General features: G+C 34.3%; 1 protein-coding gene across 4 annotated transcripts; it reads right to left on the bottom strand.

The window, feature by feature from the left end:
• Positions 1-322: 322 nt before the first annotated feature.
• Positions 323-6542, bottom strand: LOC139851682 (uncharacterized). Of its 4 annotated transcripts, none has more exons than XM_071840787.1 (8): positions 5893-6542; positions 5331-5451; positions 4454-4676; positions 3943-4010; positions 2516-3683; positions 2051-2214; positions 1786-1969; positions 323-1149 (listed from the first exon to the last, which is right to left on the bottom strand). In XM_071840787.1, the coding sequence occupies exons 3-8, from the start codon at positions 4605-4607 to the stop codon at positions 560-562; spliced, it is 2328 nt and encodes a 775-aa protein (XP_071696888.1). In that variant the 5' UTR covers positions 4608-4676; positions 5331-5451; positions 5893-6542; the 3' UTR covers positions 323-559. The 4 variants fall into 4 exon arrangements, with proteins under 4 accessions (XP_071696888.1, XP_071696889.1, XP_071696890.1 ...); XM_071840788.1 differs by having other exon boundaries at positions 6176-6542; XM_071840789.1 differs by having other exon boundaries at positions 5345-6542.
• Between the last annotated feature and the right edge of the window lie 18013 nt (positions 6543-24555).

Below are 24555 nucleotides of genomic sequence, written 5' to 3'. Positions count from 1 at the left end.
TTTAATTACGAATTTAGCCTAATAGAATAATAACTTTTTTGTGTCTATTCTATGTATAATATAGTAAATAGTAATTCTACATCACAATGAGAGTTAATATTTGTATCACGAAATTTTAAAAATCCATTACAATTCTACATCAGTACTTATACAATATGAACGAACAATTGTGATTGATTTATAAATTTTAATAATGAAAATACCATCAACCTTTTGCAACTGTTAACTAAATAAAAGTGTAGTATTAATCAGGTTAATTAACTACCTTCGAGGCTTTGATTGGTGATTAAATTGAGTTGAGATTTTTGAGATAGAACCAAAATGCAAAATACTTTGTGTAATTAGCGATAATGATGTGTACTTTCAAAAAAACTGGCGAAATACAACTCTTATGTTATTTATATCATCTCACATAAATGAACTAAACCTGCATCATTCCTATATCCTCTATTATTAACTATGTCAAATTAACCAAAAATCACACAAAAACACACCAAAACCAAACCCTAATATCCTCTTTAATCAAGAAACCCATCTTCCGAAACAATCAGCAAGGTTTTCAAGATGAAGTGTTATTCGTTCTATCTTCTAACAAACATAAAACTGTATCTTCCATCGTTTCTTCAAATATCGATTCTTCAATCTTTTCAACTATTTCACACGATTCGATCCGAATGTTCATCCACATTTTCGATGTTTCCAATTCGTTTCTCACAAGCTTTCCCAAATCTCGAGGGTAAACCTTTACCAAACGTGCCTCCAGTCTTGACCATACCTCGTTTATTAGGTCCATTCCTTTAGGAACGGGCCACACGTTTTGTTTAACGAGTGATGATTCAGGTATGAAACGATCGCATACCTCGTGTAAGAATTCATTAGTTGAATCGAAAAGGAGCTTTTGGTCATATCTAGCCCGACTTGAAAACTCTTCTACTTCATCGAACAAAGATTGATCGAGAATTTGAACCGATGAAATCCATCTTTTTTCGAATTCGGACCAATTGAGATCAGAAGAGAGTAGCACTGCTTCAACGTATTCGAATGCCGACTCCTCGTTATCCCCTGAGTCTGTGATTCGTATCTGTTGATCTTCGATTGTGGAAACGGTTACATCGAATTGGATACAGAGTGGTTGAACCGCAGCTTCAACTGAAAGTTTAAAAACATCAATCGCTCAGGACTTTGGAATGAGTAATCGGCAATTCGCGGACTAATCGGATTGTACTAACCGGATTTATCTAATGTTAGCCCTAAGGGTTATCTTTAAGAAAAAAATTGAAGCATAAATGATGGTACAAAGGAGTTAGTAAGGCGGTTATCAATGGTGGTTACTAACAAGTTACAAGTTATTAATGCATGTCCTAACTTCTTAAGTATAGCCCTTAGGGCTATATTTAGAAAAATCTAATAATTTCAAAATTATGTGTAAATATAGAAGAACCCATAAACATGAACAGAATCTGCAACAGAATTGTCTAAAATCGTCCATTTTGTTCAAAACTCTAAAATTCTAGTTTAAATTCACTAAAAATGTTGACCAATTATGATTTGACCGACTTTGATAAAAAAAAATCTGATTTTAACCCATTAACCGACGTTGACTGATAGACCGGTTACTTAAACGGATTTCGAAATATCGGAAAGGACTGTTATTAAATAGGAGTAATCGGGATTTATCGGGGTTTATTAAACAGTGTTCATTAGTCATCTAGAGACACCGTGACTGAACATTAATCCTATATGAAACTATAAAGTACGTAAAATGAACATAAGGCAACAGTTTACCAGGTCGAGAAACTGTTCTTGCAGGGCTGATGTCATCATCTGAAAATGCGGGCTCGAGAACCGAAACGGGACTAGGCTTACCATGACTATCACTGGAACTGATTTCAAGTTCTTCGGTCTTGCAAGCGAGTGAAGGCTCAATATCAGTTTGAGAAGAACATGTCTCGTTCTCGTTAGGTAGATCCTAAAAATTAACAGAAAAACATTTTACTAAATGAAGAACGAGTTCAAATTAGAGATTCGAGTACAAAAAACAACGCATTACCAATTTCATGTTTTCAGAGGATCGGTCTTTATTTGAGACATCGAGAATCACTGCCTCATTCTCGTCTTTCTGAGAATCATGTGGTTCGCAATACTCATCAACATCTACCGATTGATCTTTGTGTTGTATATCGCATAAAGGAACTTTTTCGATCTCTTGTACATCTGCAAAAAAATGTAAACCAGTTTTTTAATAATAAAGTATAATACCAATTTTATTACTGTCCAAAATGTTTGATAATAGAGATACAGTTTGACTTTACGCATAAATGCAATGGAATTTCACGATATTATCGTTACAATTTATCTCAAAGATTTGGGGGTGTTTGGATGTCCATTTATATCCAAACATGAACTATTCCCTTCGAATTTATATCAACTTTGATGTCGAAATTAAGCCATTTGACCTTAAAGTCAACCATCACATTCTTCTCGAAACTATGAGAAGCGTTAAAATAATATGTACCTTTGGAGGTCGCATCATCGGGAACTACAACTTTATCTTCCGATTTTTCGACAGTCGTTAAGGGTTGACTTTTGCTAACCGAAGGGCTCAACTGTCGTCGAGGACTGGTAGCAGGAGAAAAAGAGTTGTACTCTCGCAGAGACAAAATCCTGCCGAGACTTTTCGGGAGGCTTCTCATCATTGACTCGGCATCTTCATCGCCACTCGTGAGCATTTCAGATAAATGTTTCTTCGCCTCAACGTAAATATTCGATATCTTATCATCTACATTTTCATTTTTCACTTCGGATTCTCGTAAACTCGAAACTCGATCTCCCGTTTTGAAGACTCGCGCAAATCGTTCGGTATAAAAATGATCTCTATTCGGTGAACTCCATCCACCATCAACAAACGATTTTCCCGTTCTTTCAGTGGGTCCCGCAGTTTGTTGCTCCTTCCCCATTGCATGTTTTAACCGTCTTTTAATCTCCAAGAACGAAAAATGGGACCCGTTTGCTTCATTATCGATTTCATTCCCCGTTTGAACTTGATTTTCGGTCGACCCCGGTTTCAAAACAACAATCCTATCCTTACCGTTCATCGATATACTCTCGTGTGATTTGCTCCTTCTTCTAAAGAACTTACGGTGTTTACGGGTCATGACTTCTTCTGATTCTTGATCGATTGACTTTGACTTTGACTTTTGGTCTTCGTTGAGCAATATCGAGTTTTGATCTTGAAGAATCTTTAAAAACATTTCTTTATTAGAACTCAATATCTGAAACATCTCTTTCGAATGATTAATTTTCTTGTGATCACCATTTCTTGATTTTTCATTCAGCAAAACCTCAACGGCAGCAATCAGTTTTTCTTCGACGATGGGATAAGACAGTTTTGCCCCTGAACCAAAATCACCATCATGCTGTTCGTTCTTTTTTCGATAAATTAACAAGATTTCTTTCACAAGAGCTTCGAGATCATGATATTGCGGGGGTTTATGAGCTGAAACTTGATGACTAATCGAAATTTCTTGATCGAAAGATTCTTTTAATGTTCTAGATATATTAATTTGTTTATTCTCTTTCTTTATAAACTTCGGATCTTGGTCAATGAACATTTCTTCTTCAATAAGTTCCTTCACCTTCGTCCTCACAAGATCAAGTTTCGGTTTTTTAGTTTCTTCGATATCCTGAAGTTCAGTTAAGATAAGACATATTTTAAATTAGTACCTTAGTCTAGCGTCAAAACCGTCCACCTAATTAGTAAATAAGACGAATAATTTTTGGACGAAGGATATGAATATCGATAGCTATAGATGTTGTAATGATGACATGGGTCATTTAGGCAATCAACATACGAAACCTTTTATATTACTTTCAACATTTAAGAATTTTGATCGTCGGAAAATACACGAAGAATAAATATATTGAGGGTGTAAAGTCCTATACCTCAACGCTTAGATGCATAGATGAAGTAGTTGTTGGCAAATTTGATTCCGATGTAGGTGATAAAGAACCTTAAAAAAACAATGAATAACAAGTTAGATGAGCCCATTTACTTATGATCCGGTCGATCGATCCCAGTTATGTATTATCCATAACGGGTCACAAACTTATATATACAAAAATAGCTTTAAAAAATGGGGTCAAACAGGGTGAAAGTTGCCCAAAGTGCCTTTTCATGCATAAAACCTACAAAACATTTAATTCGAAAAGTAAAATTATTACTCCGTACTAGAATATAAGTATAAGTAATAGTTTTTAAAATAGTTTTAGAATTATATATGAAACTCAAAGTATCGAAAACAAGTATAATTTTAGTCAAGAATTGTTGAAATTGAGGTTGATCTGTACATAGAGATCACACGTTTTGACCCACAAATGTTTCCTGACCAGTTTAAAACATAAACAGACAGCAAAATAATTGTTTCCGAGGTAATAAAAACTCGTACAGTCGTACCATGAGTCTTATTTGTTGGATATCTTCTGCGATCGGAAAGCAGCCTTCTTGTGGTCCCACCATGTCGAAAGTCAAACATACTCAAAATTCCCCACATACAGCCTAACTGATCTTTCTTTTGTCGAGCAGGACGACGTTTTGAAGTCTTTGCCATGATGAAATGCAGATTTTATGCAAAAAATTCTGTGTTTTTTAGCCTTTTTGAGTAACATAAACTGTATGCCTGATCAAAAAGAATACAATGTAAATGTAAGCTCAAAAAAATGAAGGACAAAAAAATAATGTGAAAGCATGAGCACGATTAACGGATGCATCTTACGTTGAGAGGCTTCATATATATAAAAATGTGAACACAACTACGATGTCTCTATTGAAAATGTACAAAGCTAATATGTTAAGCTAATCTGCATTCTCGCAAATTTCAGTGATTCTTTTTCTTTACAAAAATTAGAATATTGCCTTGGTATCACGTCACAAAGCCGATCATAGTTGTTAAGAATGTTATTCCATCAACTGCTTTTGAACAAAAAAGCTATAGAATTTAACTTGATATGATGAAAGAACACTACAAAGGCTGAAAATTAGCAAAAGCCGCACGCAAATATTGCCTAAATTTGTAAAATTTATGTAAGATATATCTGTTTATTGTATCATAAACATAAAGTGAGTGATTTGCCTTTCTAATGATTGCACATGCCACTTCATGTCTAAACAACCATGATGAATACAAAAAATGCAAAATATATATGTTTAATCTGGTGTTTCTCTTTGCATTGTAACAATTTATTTATTACAAATTATTCGAAAGGCTAATTCATCGTCTATAATAAGTAAATCAGAGATCAGAGATTATTAGTATGCTGAGATGAAAAAGTACCTCAAATTTCTGACCATATCAACAAGAGCAAATCCAGTTGTTCTTCAGACAAGATCAAGATAGTTTGGCGATGAATCTGTCGATTGGTAAAGGATAAAATGTTTTTTTTGTCCCTTTTCACCTAATTTTGCATAATAATTTTACTTGGATCAATGTGAACTAATCCAATAAAATTGCTTAAAAAATGTTGGTCATCAACACCTTAGAAGAGAAGCAATCATGCTTTCAAAGATTTAGGGATCCTAAAAAGTCAAATCTTTAACACCTAATAAGCCCTAAATTTAAGGGTTTTGACCAAACCAAAAGACATGATAAAGATCATGCATTCACGATTCCAACCAAATTTTTGGAAAAATGAATCTAAGTCAATGTAGCTATCTCAAAGATTAAGAAAAAAAGTGATTTTTTTTTTATTATCTGGTCAATTATCTAGGGAAAATGCTAATAAGATAGGAGATTGATAAGCATGAAAAATAAGAAGAAAAAAAAAGGAAAATGAGAAAAGATTACTTCAATTGATCAAGAAAAGAGAGACCCCAGATGGATTAAAATTTAAACCAACCTATTCAATTAATAAAATTAGGTGCAAGGGTTTTAAAACCATTAAAGAGTGAAAAATGTAAGACAGACAATAAGGTGGTTGCAATGAAGAAGAAGAAGAAACTGGCACTTGGGTGTTGCATTGATGTTGTGGGGCCATCAATTCATCATCCGCACAATCACAAAATCAAGAATCCCCCAAAAAAAAAACTAAGGCTTTTTAGCATACCTAATGAACTTGATAAAGATCACAATTCAAACATTCAAGAATCTATCAGAAGCACTATAAAAACACAAAATCAGACCTTAATTCAATGTGGGTATGTTGATTTTGTCAGGAAATAAAACACCCAGATCAATCTTTCAGCAAATCTTGATCATCTAATCAATTAGGTTGGATATAATGTTATAAAGCTCAAAGCTTTATACTTTAATTGAGAAGAAAGAAAATTAAGATTCTTTTTCAGAAAAAGGGAATCTGAAACTGACCAAAGGAAAGGAACCCCAGATGAATTAAACACTAACCGAGTTATTTAATCAAGAAAGTTAGGGTTTTTTTGGGTAGGGCAGCCATTGGTGACCGTTTAATAAAGTTAATAAAGTGAGATTAAAGTTCCAAATTGTAGTTGTGATTAAGAACACGGAAGTAGTATCTTTTTTCAAGATGGTTAGTGGGTGAGAGGGAGGGAATTTGGTGATGATAAATTGGAATTTGGAATTGTAAGATAAAAGTTAACACCTATGATATGATGTTTGTGGGACCATTGGAATCAATTCATAACACACACTAAAAATACTTTAAATACACACAATTGACAAAATGATGAGAGGGAAAGAAAGCTTTGAACAAAAGTTTGACTGTTTTTTTTTCTCTGAAGTTTTTATTTTTCATGTTGGATCACAATCATCAATCTCAACACCACCCTCACCAAACCTTGTCAGTTATCTTACACATGTGACATATACACACACTGTCACTGCTTGTTTAACAGAATCATGTCAATTTGTTATTTATTTATTTCTCCTAAATATATTCTATCAAATAAATGAAACCTCAAAGTATAAATGATGAACAAATATAACATACGAGCTCAGCGGCGACGGAGGATTTAAAGGGCAGGAGGGTGCCATGATTCGCCCAACAAGTTTTGTCCTTACTGGTAATTTTTATGGTTTTAGAAACTAAATATGTTAAAATTCAAATTTTGGCCATACCAAATTAAAATTTAAACTTTTAGCATACGTTTTATTAATCCTTGTTATTAAATGGTAAAACTAAATAGGTTATTAGATTACGAACCCTATTACAGTTTCGAGATTTCATCTTCTTTGTATCCTCGTAAGTTTCATCTTGCCGCATCAATGATACGTATTCTATTCATTTTTCTATTTTGTTGTTACCACTATTTTATATTTTATCAACTACTACATATTATAATCTACGGAGTATAATTTTTTTAATGAATGTTGTGTTTCCTCTTCAATTATATGTATTATATTCATGACTTTTATGGATTTTATTTATATGTATAAGACTACATGTTTTGGTTGAGTTTTTTGGTCCCCTAGTTGTTAGCTTTCAAGCTCCGTCACTGTACAAGCTAATAACAACATAACTATATAATCATTCAGAAAAAAGTTCATCGAGAAGTCGAAGCTACAAGCGAGGAACAAAAAGAACGTAAACAAACTCAACTAAACAAAAGAAGCAAAGAGCATGAATTGTCGTTCGGTGTCTATTTTCATTATTCATTTGAGACGTTGATTTATTGAGTCGACAACAAGCGTCGATTTATTCGCAACTTGACTGACTCTTAGAGCCTAAATTAAATTTTCAGGCAGGATTTAAAACCCATGAAATTCGATTTTACCACTTTCATGGAGTCTCAATTTCATTTTATTTTTAAATTTGTTTCCTACTTATTGGCCGGAGGTCTACTCGGAAGCAATCTCTCTATCCGTCGAATAGAGAAGGATGACTTTCTCTACTTTTGAGAGTGTTTTTACTCTGGGTGAAAAAATGACTTGTCTTTATTCTCGGATAAGGGAAAGATTGTCTACATCTCACCTCCTCCATACACCACTTATGTGGTATATTGTTGTTGTATTTGAGACGCTGAAATTGACTGAGCCTAGAGAAAATGAAGGTGTCTTTTAGTATCCATCTTCAGTGTCGATTTCATTTTTATTCATTTTTCAATATAAGATTATTGATTTTAAGCTAAATAAAACAATATAAATAAAACAATATAAAAAGGATTTCATAAATTAAAAAAAAATACATGACTTAAGTAAATAAAAAACTAACAAAGATGAAAAGACACAAATACGATTGATTTTAATATATAAAAATACAAAGACGATTCATAGGTTTCAGCAACACGTTTGGAATCGGATAAATCGCGTTAAAAGCCGCACAATTCTGATTGTTTGAAAAAATAATATAAGAATTACATTGATATTGTTGAAAGTTTTGGTTGTATGGAGTTGTTGTTAGACAATATTATGAAATATAAACTAATATATGTATATATATATATATGTATGAAGACACAATTTCATCCCTGCCATGAAGTATCCACTCATGGCACCTTTCTCATATTGTTTGAGGGGGGGGGGGGGGGGGGGTGTTTACTTAGCCGTGCTCTTGGATCGGTTTCAAGGTTTCCTCCCGGGCAGCGATTGGGGCGGGATTTATCGCTGCATCGGCATAGTCGAAACGGGAGATGATCGCAACGGGTGGTTAAAGTCTCCCTCGGGTGATCCCAATCGCTGTTCAAATATATATATATATATATATATATATATATATATATATATATATATATATATATATATATATATATATATATATATATATATATATATATATGAAGAGAATTTGAGATGAGATGGTGTGAAATGGTATATAAATTTGAAAAATCAAGTCAAAAACGCATACTTCACAACGTCTATATTTAGACGTCGAAAAATTGACGTGTAAATCGACGTGTTGATGGTGTCATTTTTTCTCACTTACCCGACATCAATTTTATAGAACGTGAAAATAGACAAGCGACACCTTGTGCTCTAAACATGAACTCATGATATTAAAACAAAAATCGAAATAAACAAAATACAACATAAGAAAAGCACATAAATACAAAGACGACGAAACCAATGAGAGGGTACCCGATAAATATAAATAATAATAATAATAATAATAATAATAATAATAATAATAATAATAATAATAATAATAATAATAATAATAATAATAATAATAAACTGTTATAATTCAGTAGGCTTATAACTACCTTTAGTGGTTTGGTTCGTGTTATAATTCAGTAGGCTTATAACTACCTTTAGTGATTTGGTTCTTGACTGTAGACTACTAATAAGTATATAGAGAGAATATGAGAGAAGTATGTGTTTTATATATTTTCATAAGTGAGCACCATATGAGCTCTTACATAACACATATATATACTCAAAAAATCTACTATACAATATATATAATAATAATAAAATTAGCATCCACAATTGACTTTTATAACACTCCCCCTTGGATGACAATTTTATTAGAGTATAACTATTACTGCCTCATTAAAAACCTTGCTAAAGAAAACCCATTGGGATAAAACTTTAGCTAAGGGAAAAAGAGTGCAGCATAGAGTTGACTCCCCCTCAAGTAGACAACGCCTGAATTGTTACATCTTCTGAACATGCCTCATGCCAATATTATGAACGTATGTTCTGAAAATAGCAGTTGGAAGTGCTTTGGTGAAAAGGTCAGCAGAGTTTTTGCTGGACTGAACATATCTCATTTCAATCTGGTTGTCCTTAATGAGATTTTGAGTGTATGAGAAGAATCTAGGAGGTATGTGTTTTGTTTGGTCACTTTTGATATACCCTTCTTTCATCTGTGTTATGCAAGCTACATTATCTTCATAGATAGTTGTTGGACTTTTATCGCGTTCTAGTCCACAAGAATCAGTAATGAGTTGTGTCATTGATCTCAACCAAAAACATTTCCGAGTATCTTCATGTAATGCAATCACTTCGGCATGATTTGATGATGTTGCAACAAGTGTTTGTTTTTGAGAACGCCATGATATTGCGGTACCTCCATTTAGGAATACATATCCATTTTGAGATTTAGCTTTATGTGGATCAGATAAATAACCTGCATCTGCATAACCAACCAAATCTTGTTTCGATTCGTTAGAATAAAATAATCCTAAATCAGTAGTTCCTCGAAGGTATCGAAATATGTATTTGATCCTATTCCATTGTCTTTTGGTAGGAGCTGAGCTGAACCTTGCCAACAAATTAACTACAAAAGAAATGTCAGATCTTGTACAATTTGTAAGATACATAAGAGCTCCAATTGCACTAAGATATGGTACTTCTGGTCCCAGGATATCTTCATGATCTTCACAGGGACGAAATGGATCAGTGTCAACATTAAGTGATCTAACAACCATAGGAGTACTTAATGGTTTTGCCTTGTCCATATTAAAACGTTTTAAAATCTTTTCAGTATATGTTGTTTGATGTACAAGTAAACCATTAGGCATATGTTCAATTTGTAAACCAAGGCAATACTTGGTTTTTCCGAGATCTTTCATTTCAAATTCTTTCTTTAGAAGTTGAATGGCTTCATGGATCTCTTTATTTGTACCTATGATATTAAGATCATCAACATAAACAGCTATGATTACATATTCAGATGTTGTTTTCTTAATGAAAACACATGGGCAAATAAGATTATTGGTATACCCTTTGCTTATCAAGTAATCACTTAATCGTTTATACCACATGCGACCCGATTGTTTCAACCCATATAAAGACCTTTGTAACTTGATTGAGTACATTTATTTAGGTTTTGCATTGGTTGCTTCTGATACCTTAAATCCTTCAGGTATCTTCATATATATATCACTATCAAGTAATCCATAAAGATAAGTAGTAACAACATCCATGAGATGCATTTAAGTAACTACCAGGTTGATTAATTATCTAATAAGTAATTGTATCCATTACAGGAGGATAAGTTTTCCTCATAATTCATTTCTGGTCTTTGTGGGAAATCTTGAGTTACAAGTCTAGTTTTTCCTTGTAACTTCATTTGCACATTTCTTTTTCGGATAAAAATTCATTTGTATTCCATACGTTTCACATCTTTAAAAATGATAACGATTGATCCGAAAACTTTTACTTTATTGAGCGATTCTAATTCAGCTCGTATTGCTCCTTTCCATTGAGCGCAATCATGTCTATTTTGATATTCAATGACAGATTTTGGTTCTAGATCATCATCTTTATTCATGATGTCATTGTAATATTATATGAAAATATCTCATCAAGATTTTTCATTTCATTTTGGTTCCATAATATTGCATAAGTTATCGCAATTTATGTATTTACATTTATCAATATCCTCTGCAGAAGGAATATTGATTTGTGGTTCTTCTAGAACACTTTCTTTTTCCTCATTATCAGCTGATTTTCTTTTTCGAGGATTTTTATCTTTGGAACCAATTGGTCTCCCACGTTTCTGCCGTAGCAAAGACTCATGAGTGACATTATTGCCATCTTTTGTAATTTCAATTCTAGCTGAAGCATTTACTGCTGGTATATATGATTTAGTCACTTATTTTTTGTATCTTTAAATGCATAAAGTAATTAATTTGCAGGTTCTTGCATATGCATTATATTTGAACTTTCTTTTCGCATTCTTTTGTGCGATGATCAATATTCCTTAATTGATGTTCACACCATGAAACATCATTTTATTTATAATTCATTTCTCCGCCTAATATAGGGAACAATGTTTCATTAAAGTGACAATCGACAAAACTTGCTGTAAAAACATCACCCGTCATGGGTTCAATATATCTTATGATTGAAGATGTTTCATATCTAACATATATTTCAATCCTTCTTTGAGGAACCATTTGTTGTGGTTGTTCAATTAAAAATACACTGCACAACCAAATGTTCTAAGATGGAAAATATTTGGTCTCCACCAAAATTAAATTGGTAATGGAGAATATTTATAACTTGCACTTGATTTAATGCGAATTAATGTCACATCATGTAAATTTACATGTCCCCATATAAATATTGAGAGTTTTGTACTCATTTCTAATTGTCTAGTTATTAGCTGTAAGCGTTTATCTATTGATTCAGCTAAACCAATTTTGTGTATGCACATGAGCAACTGGATGTTCAACAACAATCCTTGTAGACATATAATAATCATTAAAAGCTTGAGATGTTAACTCACCAGCATTATCAAGTCTCATTCTTTTAATGGTGTAATCAGAATAATGTGTTCTTAATTTAATAATTTGTGCAAGAAACTTTGCAAATGCCATATTATGGCTTGATAACACACAAACATGAGACCATGCGTTAGATGCGTCTATTAGAAAAATGGTCCACATGATGGATGAATTGGTCCATATATATACCCTTGAATTCTTTCAAGAAACATTGGTGATTATTTCTCAATGTGCTTTTCATTAATCGCCATATGTGATTTTCATTAATCACCATATGTGTTTTTCGTTAATCACTATATGTGCTTTTCATTAATCACTATATGTGCTTTTCATTAATCACCATATGTGATTTTCATTAATCACTATATGTGCTTTTCATCATATATTATTTTCACCATATGCGCTTTTAATCATATGTGCTGCGCTTTTCGTCATATGCACTTTTCATTATATGCGCTTTTAATTATATGCGATGCACTTTTCATCATATGCGCTTTTTATCATATGCGCTTTTAATCATATGCGCTGCGCTTTTCATCATATGCACTTTTTATCATTTGCGCTTTTAATTCTATGCGCTTTTCGGTGCTACATAGATATTTCTCATTTTCGATTATCATTGACTGATAATCATATCCATTATGATATATATCAGAGAAACTTAACAAATTTCTCTTTGATTTGGGAGAAAATAAGACATTGTTTACCAAAAAATTCGTACCATTTGGTAATATGAAATTTTGCCTTTTTCGTTTCTTATATCAAGTTTGCAAGAGCTGATATAGTATTTATAATTCCTTCATTTGATTTAAATCAATGAAATATTTCTTAGATTTGATCATAGTGTATATATTACTACTATCTGCAATACATAGGTCTTTACCATTTAATTGATGTTGTATTTCTGCAGGATTCATACTAAAACTTCAAATAAGATAAGCAAATAATGAGTTATATTTCAGCAAGATAATCAAATTATATTACCTGCAAACAAGTTATAATCTGAAGTACATAAAAGATAACACTTAATAAAACATATGCGTTATGGTCTAAAACCATTTATTTATGAGTGATACATAAAAAAAAACTAGGCATCTTAGAAAATTCAAACAATTCAAGTCTCAAGGTAGCTCAGGGTTAATTTAATTAAGATTTGTCAACAGATTCACTCTCGTTTTCTTTTCTTTTGGGACTTATTTGTAGAGCTAAACAAGATGTTCATGTATTCAAGAAATACTAGACTGATGATCCACGTTACCAGATCATTAATAAGAATATCCGGAATTCTTATAAGAGCGTCTACTAATATCTTTAATTTTATTCTTTCATGGATCACCGTTATTATTATTATTTTTTTTTTATTTTTTTTTTTTGATAATTAATATCGTATCTATCTTTGAGTATTTTCCATAATACACTTGGATTTTCGATCATATAATATGTAGATTCTAAGGACTCGTCAATATGTTTGCTAAGAAAAATACTTACTATTGCTTTCTCTTGTTCGGAATAATTGTTATTTTCATTCAGGGTTTCTAAAATACCGTTTGATTCGAGATGTTTTTGTACATTCATAACCCATGTTAAGTAGTTGTTCCCACTTGTTCTAAATGAGCAAATTTAAGCCTTTTCAAATTCGACATTTTCTATTATCAAAAAGATGAATAACATAAATCATAATCATAAACAACTTCTATTCATAGACAAATAATAAAATGAAATTAGAATCATTTTAAATTCATAAGTAGCAAACAACAGAATAATGGTATGATTACAAATAATAAAACCACAAGGGCAGGATAGAATATAGGTTCACCCGGTGGTATATTAGCAACAATGATGATAGTTAATATGACCAATACAATAGGAAAAATCATCCTTGTGTGAATCATTTTTACAAAAACTTTTTGAGAGTAGTAATCTGAAAAATGAAGATTGATTTGTGAAAATGTGAAAACGGAGATGTTTATTTTATATTTGAAAAATATAGTTGTTGTAACGTCGTCAGTTGACGTTAACAACCGTTATGTATATATGACCGTTGTAACGTCGTTAGTTGACGTTAACGAATAAAGTCACTATATCAAAACGCGTATGAGTAATATAAAGGACAAGATTTTTTTTTCTTATTTTAACTTTTAAGATTTACTTTTAATAAAAATACAAACTACTTTTTCTTATTTTAACTTTTAAGATTTACTTTTAATAAAAATACAAACTACTTTTTTTTTATTTTAACTTTTAAGATTTACTTTTAATAAAAATACAAACTACTTTTTCTTATTTTAACTTTTAAGATTTACTTTTAATAAAAATACAAACTATTTTTTCTTATTTTAACTTTTAAGATTTACTTTTAAGAATAAACATTAGTATGCATGAAATAAATAATGATTAATTGCATAAGTAATCATAAATGTTAGATAACATATAAAGACCCCATCGTATTCGTATTGATCGGAATTAATCTCGACCCATGGTACCGTGTTGTCAAATGACGTGTTGCGTACATAAAGTACCGTGTTGTCAAATGACGTGTTGCGTACAATCATGAGGTCTTATTAACATAAATATAAATGTTAGTGAAGTTAATAAGAGTTAGATTACAGAAAATATAATTCAGGCGGTATATAACCGACCATATATAACTTAAATAACATAAATATAAATGTTAGTGAAGTTAATAAAAGTTAGATAATTTCTTACCTTGATTAGTGACGTGTGCTTGCTTAGATAAACCTTGATTATACGGAGCACTTCGTGCTGATAACGTGTTATAATTCAGTAGGCTTATAACTACCTTTAGTGGTTTGGTTCGTGTTATAATTCAGTAGGCTTATAACTACCTTTAGTGGTTTGGTTCTTGACTGTAGACTACTAATAAGTATATAGAGAGAATATGAGAGAAGTATGTGTTTTATATATTTTCATAAGTGAGCACCATATGAGCCCTTACATAACACATATATATACTCAAAAAATCTACTATACAATATATATAATAATAATAAAATTAGCATCCACAATTGACTTTTATAACATAAACAATTTTATAAGAATGTCAATTTGTTACTGTAAAGAGGAAAATTTTATTATTTTTTGAGGAAAATTTTTTGACCAAAACATTGTTGGGATGCACTTTTTTCCCCTTATAAGGGTATGTAATCAAGAGTGGTCCTTGCTTTGTTATAAGTAGGGATGACAATGGATACCCGATCCAGTGGATATCCACCCGATCTACTCGATTTGTGGCGCCCCGTACAAAACTACCGTGTACGATTCGTCAACAACAGGATCTTTACATGGTCAAGTACTACATGCTATTTGAAAACCAGTTTTGCATTCATAAAAGATAACGTTTACAAAAAATAACGTGACACAAAGGTCGTTACAAAGTCATTATTTGAAAATAACATAAACTATGAATGCAAAAGAAAAGTTCTATGATTGAGACATCTCTAAGATTATGCAGCGGAATTCTAGCACAGCAGGTCCTTAACAGCAAGTTTAAACATCAAGACAGCAAGTCTAAACAGCGGAAGCAACAAACCTCTAAGCACCTGAGAAAACATGCTTAAAAACGTCAACAATAATGTTGGTGAGCTATAGTTTAAGTTGTAACAGTAATATAAGGTAGGCCACGAGATTTCAGTGCTTCAAACAGCGTTTCAAAACAGTATGAAAAGTATATGTTTAACCGTGGGCACTTGGTAACTAACTTAACGTTTATAACCCCCTAAAAGTACACTTGGCGAGTGCGTATGTTTACGAAGTATTAAACACCCGTTAAATGCTAGCGCGACTAGCCAGAGTGGGGATGTCAAACCCTATGGATCCATATCTAAGATTCGCGTTCACCGGTTCAAAAACCAATGACTAAACGTTACCGAGCTAAGGGGAAAGTTTATGCTGTTGTATAACCCACACATATATAAAGTTTAAGTACTCGTGCCTATTATGTAAAACGTAAAAAGCGCATGTATTCTCAGTCCCAAAATAATTAAAGTAAAAAGGGATGCTATAACTCACAGTGATAAGAGCGGTAAAGTCGATAATGAAAGTATGCGAGTAGTAAGTCGGTCCGAAAGGTCGTAAACCTAAGTCAAAGGTTACTAGGTCAGTATGTTATCCTCATAAGTGTAAAACTGAATAAATTAAGTTTAAGTGTCATCATCATCATCGTTCATCATCATAAAAGCTAAGTAAGTTTGACAAGAATAGAGATCGAAACATTAGGCTAAATTCGGTCAGCTGCTACGACCTCTACGTAAATTGAAAAGATGCATAATTAGTGGCTATAGCTCCGTATATGAGTCCCCTTGTTGCTGACCAATTTTCAGAACCAAACTCGTCTTCTTTTGACCGTGGCGACGGTTTAAGTGCGAGTAGGTCAAAAATTTCAGCACAACGTTAATAGGGTGTAATGACTTTCGGAGGGCCGTAAATCCTAAACCGTAACTCGGATTAAGACGAGGCCTAAATGTAAAATCATATACTCGAACCGAAATAACTGAAAATTAACTTTCCAGTAGCCCAGGTGGTCTGATCAGATCCCGAAAACAGTAAGCAAGGTGCTCCGGTGGGGTTCTTAGTACTTGATGCTCATCACGGTTCTCATCCTTGATGCTTGTAGCTTCAAGTGTACAACTCGTTGATGGGTTAGCATCACCTTGACCAAGATTCTACCATCAACACACAATATGTTAAGACCAAGTAAGAACACAACTCATTTAAGAGTCTTAGATGGATGATGAACCAAAGTAACATCATATCCTTAGTCTTAACACAATTACAAGTTACATTTTCAACTAAAGCTACAAACTAAACTTCAATCAAGCAAGTATGAACATAATCTAAGTCAAATGAAGTGATGAAACCCTAAGCTAGAGAGCTTGGATCCCTTTCACACAAGTTTTAAGGTCACAAAGCTAGAAAGCTTGAACCTTTAGTGTTCTTGAAGATCTTGAAGCATAAAGCTTGGATCTTTAAGTTACATGAAGATTACAAACACAAGTTTGAATCTTTATAACAAAATAACAAGATTAAAGTTAAAGAAATATAGATCTACAAAGTAGGTGAAGATTCAAAGCTAGAAAGCTTGAATCTTCCATGTTCTTAAAGGATTCAAATCCATGTTTGAATCTACAAGATGTAATCAAGATCAAAAGCTAAAAAGCTAGACCCATGATGATGATGATGATGAATTTGTGATGATGAGAAGGAGAAGAAGAAGAGAAATTCAAAATACTTACAGTTTTAGAGAGACAAAGTCTAGAGAGAGAATTATAGAGTGAGTGTGTGTGAATTACAAATGAAAGCAAGTGTAAAATAGATGGAATGAGGCTAGTATTTATAGGTGAATGGGGTGAGGGGAGGGGGTTTGGGCCGTGATTTGGAGGGGGGACAAGGGGACAAAAGTTTGCTTTTTGGTTAATGATTGTCTAAAGTTGGTGCTTATGTTAGGATCCCATTCAACATTAAGGATAATACTTGACATAAATGCTAGCATGTTCCCTATAATAAATGGGCATTTGTCTTACATATTAATGGGTCACTAGCTAATAATAATTGGGCTAATTAAATAGTCCACTAACTAGTGTAGGGTGGGCTAAGGCCCAACAAGGTAGAAAGTCCAACAAGACTAACTAGTAAGCATAAGTAAATTACTACGCGTAATTAAGCATCCATAAACCCAAGTAATTATTATTATGAAATAATAATTAAGATTTCGTAGTCATAATATTCCGATTACGAAAAAAGTTAAACGTAACGTCAAGTGACACTAACGGTCATAAAGATTTCCGGTGATCAAGTTAAGTATCCTACGTACTTAAAGGCACGTTTTAACACATAAATGAAAGTAAGCCATTTGTATAAAGATTCCAGAGTATAAAGTAGCACAGTACGCACAAATACGCAGTTTCGCTAAAACACAAGGCACAAAAGCAAGTCGAAAAAGTCGGGTCGTTACATTACCCACCTGTTAATGGAAATTTCGTCCCGAAATTTAAGCTGAGGCAGGTGTTGAAGTCGGGAAAAGGTGAGGATACTTCTGCATCATTTGATCCTCTCGTTCCCAGTGAACTCAGGTCCACGTTTGGCATTCCATCGGACTCGAACAATTGGAATCTTATTGTGCTTTAAAGTCTTAACCTCCCGGTCCATGATTTCGACAGGTTCTTCCACAAAGTGGAGTTTGTCATCAATCGTAAGTTCATCGAGAGGGATGACAAGTTCTGGTTCGGCAAGACATTTCTTCAGATTCGACACGTGAAAAGTAGGGTGAACTGCGCTCAACTGAGTCGGAAGATCCAAACGGTAAGCTACGGGTCCAACACGTTCCAAGATTTCAAAAGGACCAATATATCGCGTGTTTAACTTTCCGCGCTTTCCAAAACGGATCACACATTTCTAAGGTGCGACCTTCAACATTACACGGTCACCCACGTTGTATTCGAAGTCTTTACGTTTAAGGTCGGCATAACTCTTTTGGCGATCACGGGCCGCCTTAAGTCTCACTTGAATTTGGACAATCTTCTCGGTTGTTTTATGGACTGCCTCGGGTCCGGTGATTTGATTTTCGCCTACTTCAGCCCAACAAATAGGAGATCGGTACTTGCAGCCATACAACGCTTCAAAAGGTGCGACATTAATACTCGAATGATAACTGTTGTTGTAAGAGAATTCAGCTAGCGGCAAATGTCTCTCCCATGCTTTTCCGAAGTCAATAACACAGGCACGCAACATGTCCTCCAAAGTCTGAATCGTGCGTTCGATCTGACCGTCGGTCTGCGGGTGATACGCGGTGCTCATGTCGAGACGAGTTCCCAAGGCTTCTTGCAAAAAACGCCAAAATCTTGAAGCAAAACGGGTATCGCGATCTGAGATAATCGATAAGGGCATACCATGACGGGATACAACCTCTTTGATGTATAGTTGAGCGAGTCTCTCCATCGTATCCGTTTCCTTCATGGCTAAGAAGTGTATAGATTTGGTAAGTCGGTCAACGATAACCCAGATGGTATCATAACCGCCTACCGTCTTCGGTAGCTTTGTGATAAAGTCCATCGTTATCCTTTCCCACTTCCATTGCGGGATTTCCAGTTGTTGAAGTAATCCAGATGGCCTTTGATGTTCGGCGTTAACTTTCGAGCAAGTCAAACACTTACCAACGTAAGTTGCAACATCCTTCTTAAGATTAGGCCACTAATACTGTTCTTTGAGATCGTGGTACATTTTACCGGCTCCTGGATGAATCGAATATCTCGACTTGTGGGCTTCATCTAGTATAAGGCTCCGTAGATCTCCATAACTAGGTACCCAAATCCTTCTGGCAAAGCATCGGAGTCCTGTCTCCTTAACCTCGAATCGTGAAACGAGGATGTTCAAGTGTTCTTGAGAAATATTCTCCTCTTTGAGAGCTTCTTCTTGAGCTACTCGGATCTGGCTATTGAGATTTGAATGAATGGTGATGTTCAAGGCGCGGACACGAAGAGGTACCATCCTCTCCTTCTGACTCAGGGCATCGGCTACAACATTTGCCTTTCCAGGATAGTAACGAAGTTCACAATCATAGTCGTTCAGCGTCTCGATCCATCGTCGTTGCCTCATGTTCAGTTGTTTCTGATCGAATATGTGCTGGAGGCTTTTGTGGTCGGTGAAGACGGTACTTTTAGTTCCATACAGATAATGTCTCCACAATTTGAGCGCAAAGACAATGGCTCCAAGCTCGAGGTCGTGAGTAGTGTAGTTTTGCTCGTGAATCTTTAGTTGGCAAGAAGCATAGGCAATAACCTTCGATATTTGCATCAATACGCAACCAAAACTATTTTTTGAGGCATCACAATATACGACGAAATCATCACTGCCTTCAGGAAGAGATAAGATAGGTGCGGTGGTCAATTTCTGCTTCAAGTTTTGAAATGCTGTTTCGTGTTCTTTTTCCCAAACGAACTTCTTCCCTTTGTGAGTCAGTGCGGTCAAAGGACACGAAATCAGAGAGAAACCTTCAATAAATCTTCGGTAGTAACCGGCAAGACCTAGAAATTGGCGGATGTGAGTCAGAGTAGTGGGGGTTTCCCACTTGCTGATAGCTTCGATCTTTGCGGGATCAACTTTGATACCTTGATCACTCACAATATGACCCAGAAATTGGACTTCCTTCAACCAAAATTCACACTTGGAGAATTTGGCATAAAGTTGCTCTTGTCTCAAGAGTTCCAACACTAGTCGAAGATGTTGTTCATGTTCTACTTCACTTCGGGAATAGATGAGGATATCATCTATGAAAACGATAACGAACTTATCCAGATATGGATTGCATACTCGATTCATGAGATCCATAAACACGGTAGGTGCATTGGTTAAACCGAATGGCTTCACGAGAAACTCATAATGATCATAACGGGTTCTAAACGCAGTCTTCATCACATCACTCTCCTTCACCCTCAATTGGTGATAACCGGATCGCAAATCGATCTTGGAGTAAACGCTGGATCCTTGCAGCTGATCGAAAAGATCGTGAATTCTGGGAAGGGGATACCGATTCTTAATCGTCAACTTGTTCAGCTCACGATAATCGATACACATGCGGAAAGATCTGTCCTTCTTCACGAATAAAACAGGTGCGCCCCAAGGCGATGAACTCGGTTGGATAAATCCACGGTCTAGCAATTTCTGCAGTTGACTCTATAACTCTTGCAGTTTGGAAGGTGCTAGTCGATAAGGTGCGCGAGCTACGGGTGCAGCTCCTGGCACTAGATCGATCTGGAACTCCACTGCTCTCGGTGGCGGTAATCCAGGCAATTCTTCCGAAAAGACATCGGGAAATTCGTTCGCAACTCATACATCATTCACACTCTTCACCTCGGCTTCTAACGTTTTCACATGTGCTAAAACAGCAAGACGTCATTTCTTCATGATCTTTTGTGCTTTCATGCAACTAATGATGTTCAGCTTCGAACTACATCTCTCTCCGTAAATAATCAGTGGCTCACCATCTCCGTGGGGTACACGAAGAGCTTTATCTCCACAGATAATGTCGGCCCTTACTTTGGTCAACCAGTCCATACCGACAATCACATCAAAACTTCCCAATTTGATGGGTATCAAGTCAATCTCGAAATCCACACCAGCTATGTTGATAATAGCTCCTCGGCCAATTTGGTCTACTTTCTCAAGTTTTCCATTGGCTACCTCAACAAGCATGCTCTCCTTTAAAGGAACTAACGACCAATCTATCTTAGAGCAAAAGTGTCTACAAACATAGCTCCTATCGGCACCAGTATCAAATAGGACAGAAGCTAATAAATTGTTGATAGTGAATATACCTGTAACCAAGTCGGGGTTCTCACGGGCATCCCTTGCGTTTACATTGAAAGCTCTTTCACGCGCTGGTCCGCCGTCCTTTCTCTTGTTGGGACATTCATTCCTGAAGCTAGAAAGCTAGAAAGCTTGAACCTTTAGTGTTCTTGAAGATCTTGAAGCATAAAGCTTGGATCTTTAAGTTACATGAAGATTACAAACACAAGTTTGAATCTTTATAACAAAATAACAAGATTAAAGTTAAAGAAATATAGATCTATAAAGTAGGTGAAGATTCAAAGCTAGAAAGCTTGAATCTTTCATGTTCTTGAAGGATTCAAATCCATGTTTGAATCTACAAGATGTAATCAAGATCAAAAGCTAAAAAGCTAGACCCACGATGATGATGATGATGAATTCGTGATGATGAGAAGGAGAAGAAGAAGAGAAATTCAAAATACTTACACTTTTAGAGAGACAAAGGTTAGAGAGAGAATTAGAGAGTGAGTGTGTGTGAATTACAAATGAAAGCAAGTGTAAAATGGATGGAATGAGGCTAGTATTTATAGGTGAATGGGGTGAGGGGAGGGGGTTTGGGCCGTGATTTGGAGAGGGGACAAGGGGGACAAAAGTTTGCTTTTTGGTTAATGATTGTCTAAAGTTGGTGCTTATGTTAGGATCCCATGCAACATTAAGGATAATACTTGACATAAATGCTAGCATGTTCTCTCTAATAAATGAGCATTTGTCTTACATATTAATGGGTCACTAGCTAATAATAATTGGGCTAATTAAATAGTTCACTAACTAGTGTATGGTGGGCTAAGACCCAACAAGGTAGAAATTACAACAAGACTAACTAGTAAACATAAGTAAATTACTACGCGTAATTAAGCATCCATAAACCCAAGTAATTATTATTATAAAATAATAATTAAGATTTCGTAGTCATAATATTCCGATTACGACAAAAGTTAAACGTGTACGCAGTACGCAGTTTATTCGTAACGTCAAGTGACACTAACGGTCATAAAGGTTTCCGGTGATCAAGTTAAGTATCCTACGTACTTAAAGGCACGTTTTAACACATAAATGAAAGTAAGCCATGTGTATAAAGATTCCAGAGTATAAAGTAGCACAGTACGCACAAATACGCAGTTTCGCTAAAACACGAGGCACAAAAGCAAGTCAAAAAAGTCGGGTCGTTACACGATTATTCGTGGATATGGACGATCTAAATGTGTATGGATACGGATATGGATGAACCGAAATGGATATGGATATGGATATAGACGAAAAGTTTCATCAATGGATGAACCCGCTTTCACCCGAAATAACTAAATATATAAATTTATCACTCGAATTAATATCATTTATGTAGTGATATTTAATTAATTATATACATCTTTCTTTATATTTTCTCTAAAAACAAATAAATTTTTTCTTATATTTTGTTTTATTTAAATCATTAAATGTATTTATCGTACTTTGGTGGTTTTAATGTGATTCCATGTAACTAAAAAATAAGCAACTTACAATTAATCGATATCTTTACACGTTAAATATGCTATTTATTGACTATTTGTTATGTAGATTAGTAAAAATGTGACTTTCGATCGCATAAACTATTAAGGAATATTATTTTTAATCGTATTTGTTAAAAATAAAATAAATTTTAATGGATATGGATGATTATTCATTAACCCGCTTCACCCGACGGATATTGATATGGATGGATGAAATTTTTATAAATGGATATGGATATGGATATGGATATGAATTAATAATATAAATGGATATGGATGTGGATATGATCTCACCCGATCCATATCCGATCCATTGTCATTCCTAGTTATAAGTCAATTATTACCATTACCAATAATAGTGATTGCGGTGAGAGTTAAACAATAATTTTTTTTCAACGGCCAAAAAATATATTATATTAAAAAACGTTTCCTAGCAAGGCGCTAAGGGATAATTACAAAGACATAGAAAGCCATAAGTTCCAATTTGAAACTAGATTACCTCTATTTTTAATCTAACGAAAAGTAACTAATCTAATTACATCAAATAAGCTACTTTTACTACAAAAAGAATCAACAAAAACGACACCATTACGAAATCGCCAAATATCCCATAAGCCGTAACCATAACCGCAATGATCCGATTCTTCGATAAGACCGGTAATTGAATGCCTTCAAGCCACGAGATGAAAGTGTCCCACGAATCAACTTGAGGCATACTACAATTTAACCAAACCCGAATTCTGTGCCAGATATCACGAGCAAGCTCACACTCAAAGAATAAATGATCGCTAGACTCGACCCCGTTATTGCAAATCGAGCAAACAACAGTATGGATATCAATCCCTTTCGCGGAAAGGTTCCAACGAACGGGAAGACAATAAAGATGAAAGCGCCATAAAAAAATGTTAACTTTACGAGGAACAAACTTGAACCATATCGTCTGAATCGGATTCGTGTCAAGTAACTTAAGGTCCATATGATTCCTTGCATCATTAACCATGTATGCTCCATCATTACCGAGAGAACAGGCCCACGTATCGACCTCATCAGTCAGCGTAGGACATGCTGTAACAACAAGCATATCGTTCAACATTTAGAGGCTTCTACCCCTTAAATCAAGTCTAGACCATTCAAATTTTCATGCCCCATTTGAACTTTTTCAACAACCAAACTATTAGGACAACGATGACAGTTTGATAAATACCTCCAATTTCGGAGGTATTTTGGTAAACCTTTTTTTCTTTGAAGGGTATTTTTAACTATATTTTTATTCCCTTTTTACTTCTTCCTCCCCTTCCTTTAGTTTATTTTTTTAACGTTTAATTGTCATATCGTTAATCGTTTTTTTGCCGTTTAATTAACTGATCGTTAACCGACTCGTTAACTTTTTTTAACGTTCAGTTAACCGATCAGAACTACCCCGCAGTAAAACGCGGACTTTTTATCCCCTTTTCAATCATTTTAAATAAAAAATTACAAACAATATATATTCATATTACAAATATTTATAAATAGTTTACTTTAGAACTTTGAACTCAAAATTTTAAAGTTGTGGGTTATATTAATGCCGAAGTCAATTATCTTTTA

This window comes from Rutidosis leptorrhynchoides, chromosome 6 (genome assembly GCF_046630445.1).
Source record: "Rutidosis leptorrhynchoides isolate AG116_Rl617_1_P2 chromosome 6, CSIRO_AGI_Rlap_v1, whole genome shotgun sequence".
NCBI classification, from domain to species: domain Eukaryota; kingdom Viridiplantae; phylum Streptophyta; class Magnoliopsida; order Asterales; family Asteraceae; genus Rutidosis; species Rutidosis leptorrhynchoides.
This window is presented reverse-complemented; position numbering and strand designations above follow the sequence as displayed.

Excerpts from the sequence above, each read along its gene's own strand:
- LOC139851682 (XM_071840789.1), bottom strand. The coding sequence starts at position 4,607 with ATGGCAAAGACTTCAAAACGTCGTCCTGCTCGACAAAAGAAAGATCAG. Across the intron at positions 4,011-4,453 it reads TCCAACAAATAAGACTCATG|GTTCTTTATCACCTACATCG; the intron begins GTACGACTGTAC and ends TGTTTTTTTAAG. Across the intron at positions 3,684-3,942 it reads CTATGCATCTAAGCGTTGAG|GATATCGAAGAAACTAAAAA; the intron begins GTATAGGACTTT and ends ACTGAACTTCAG.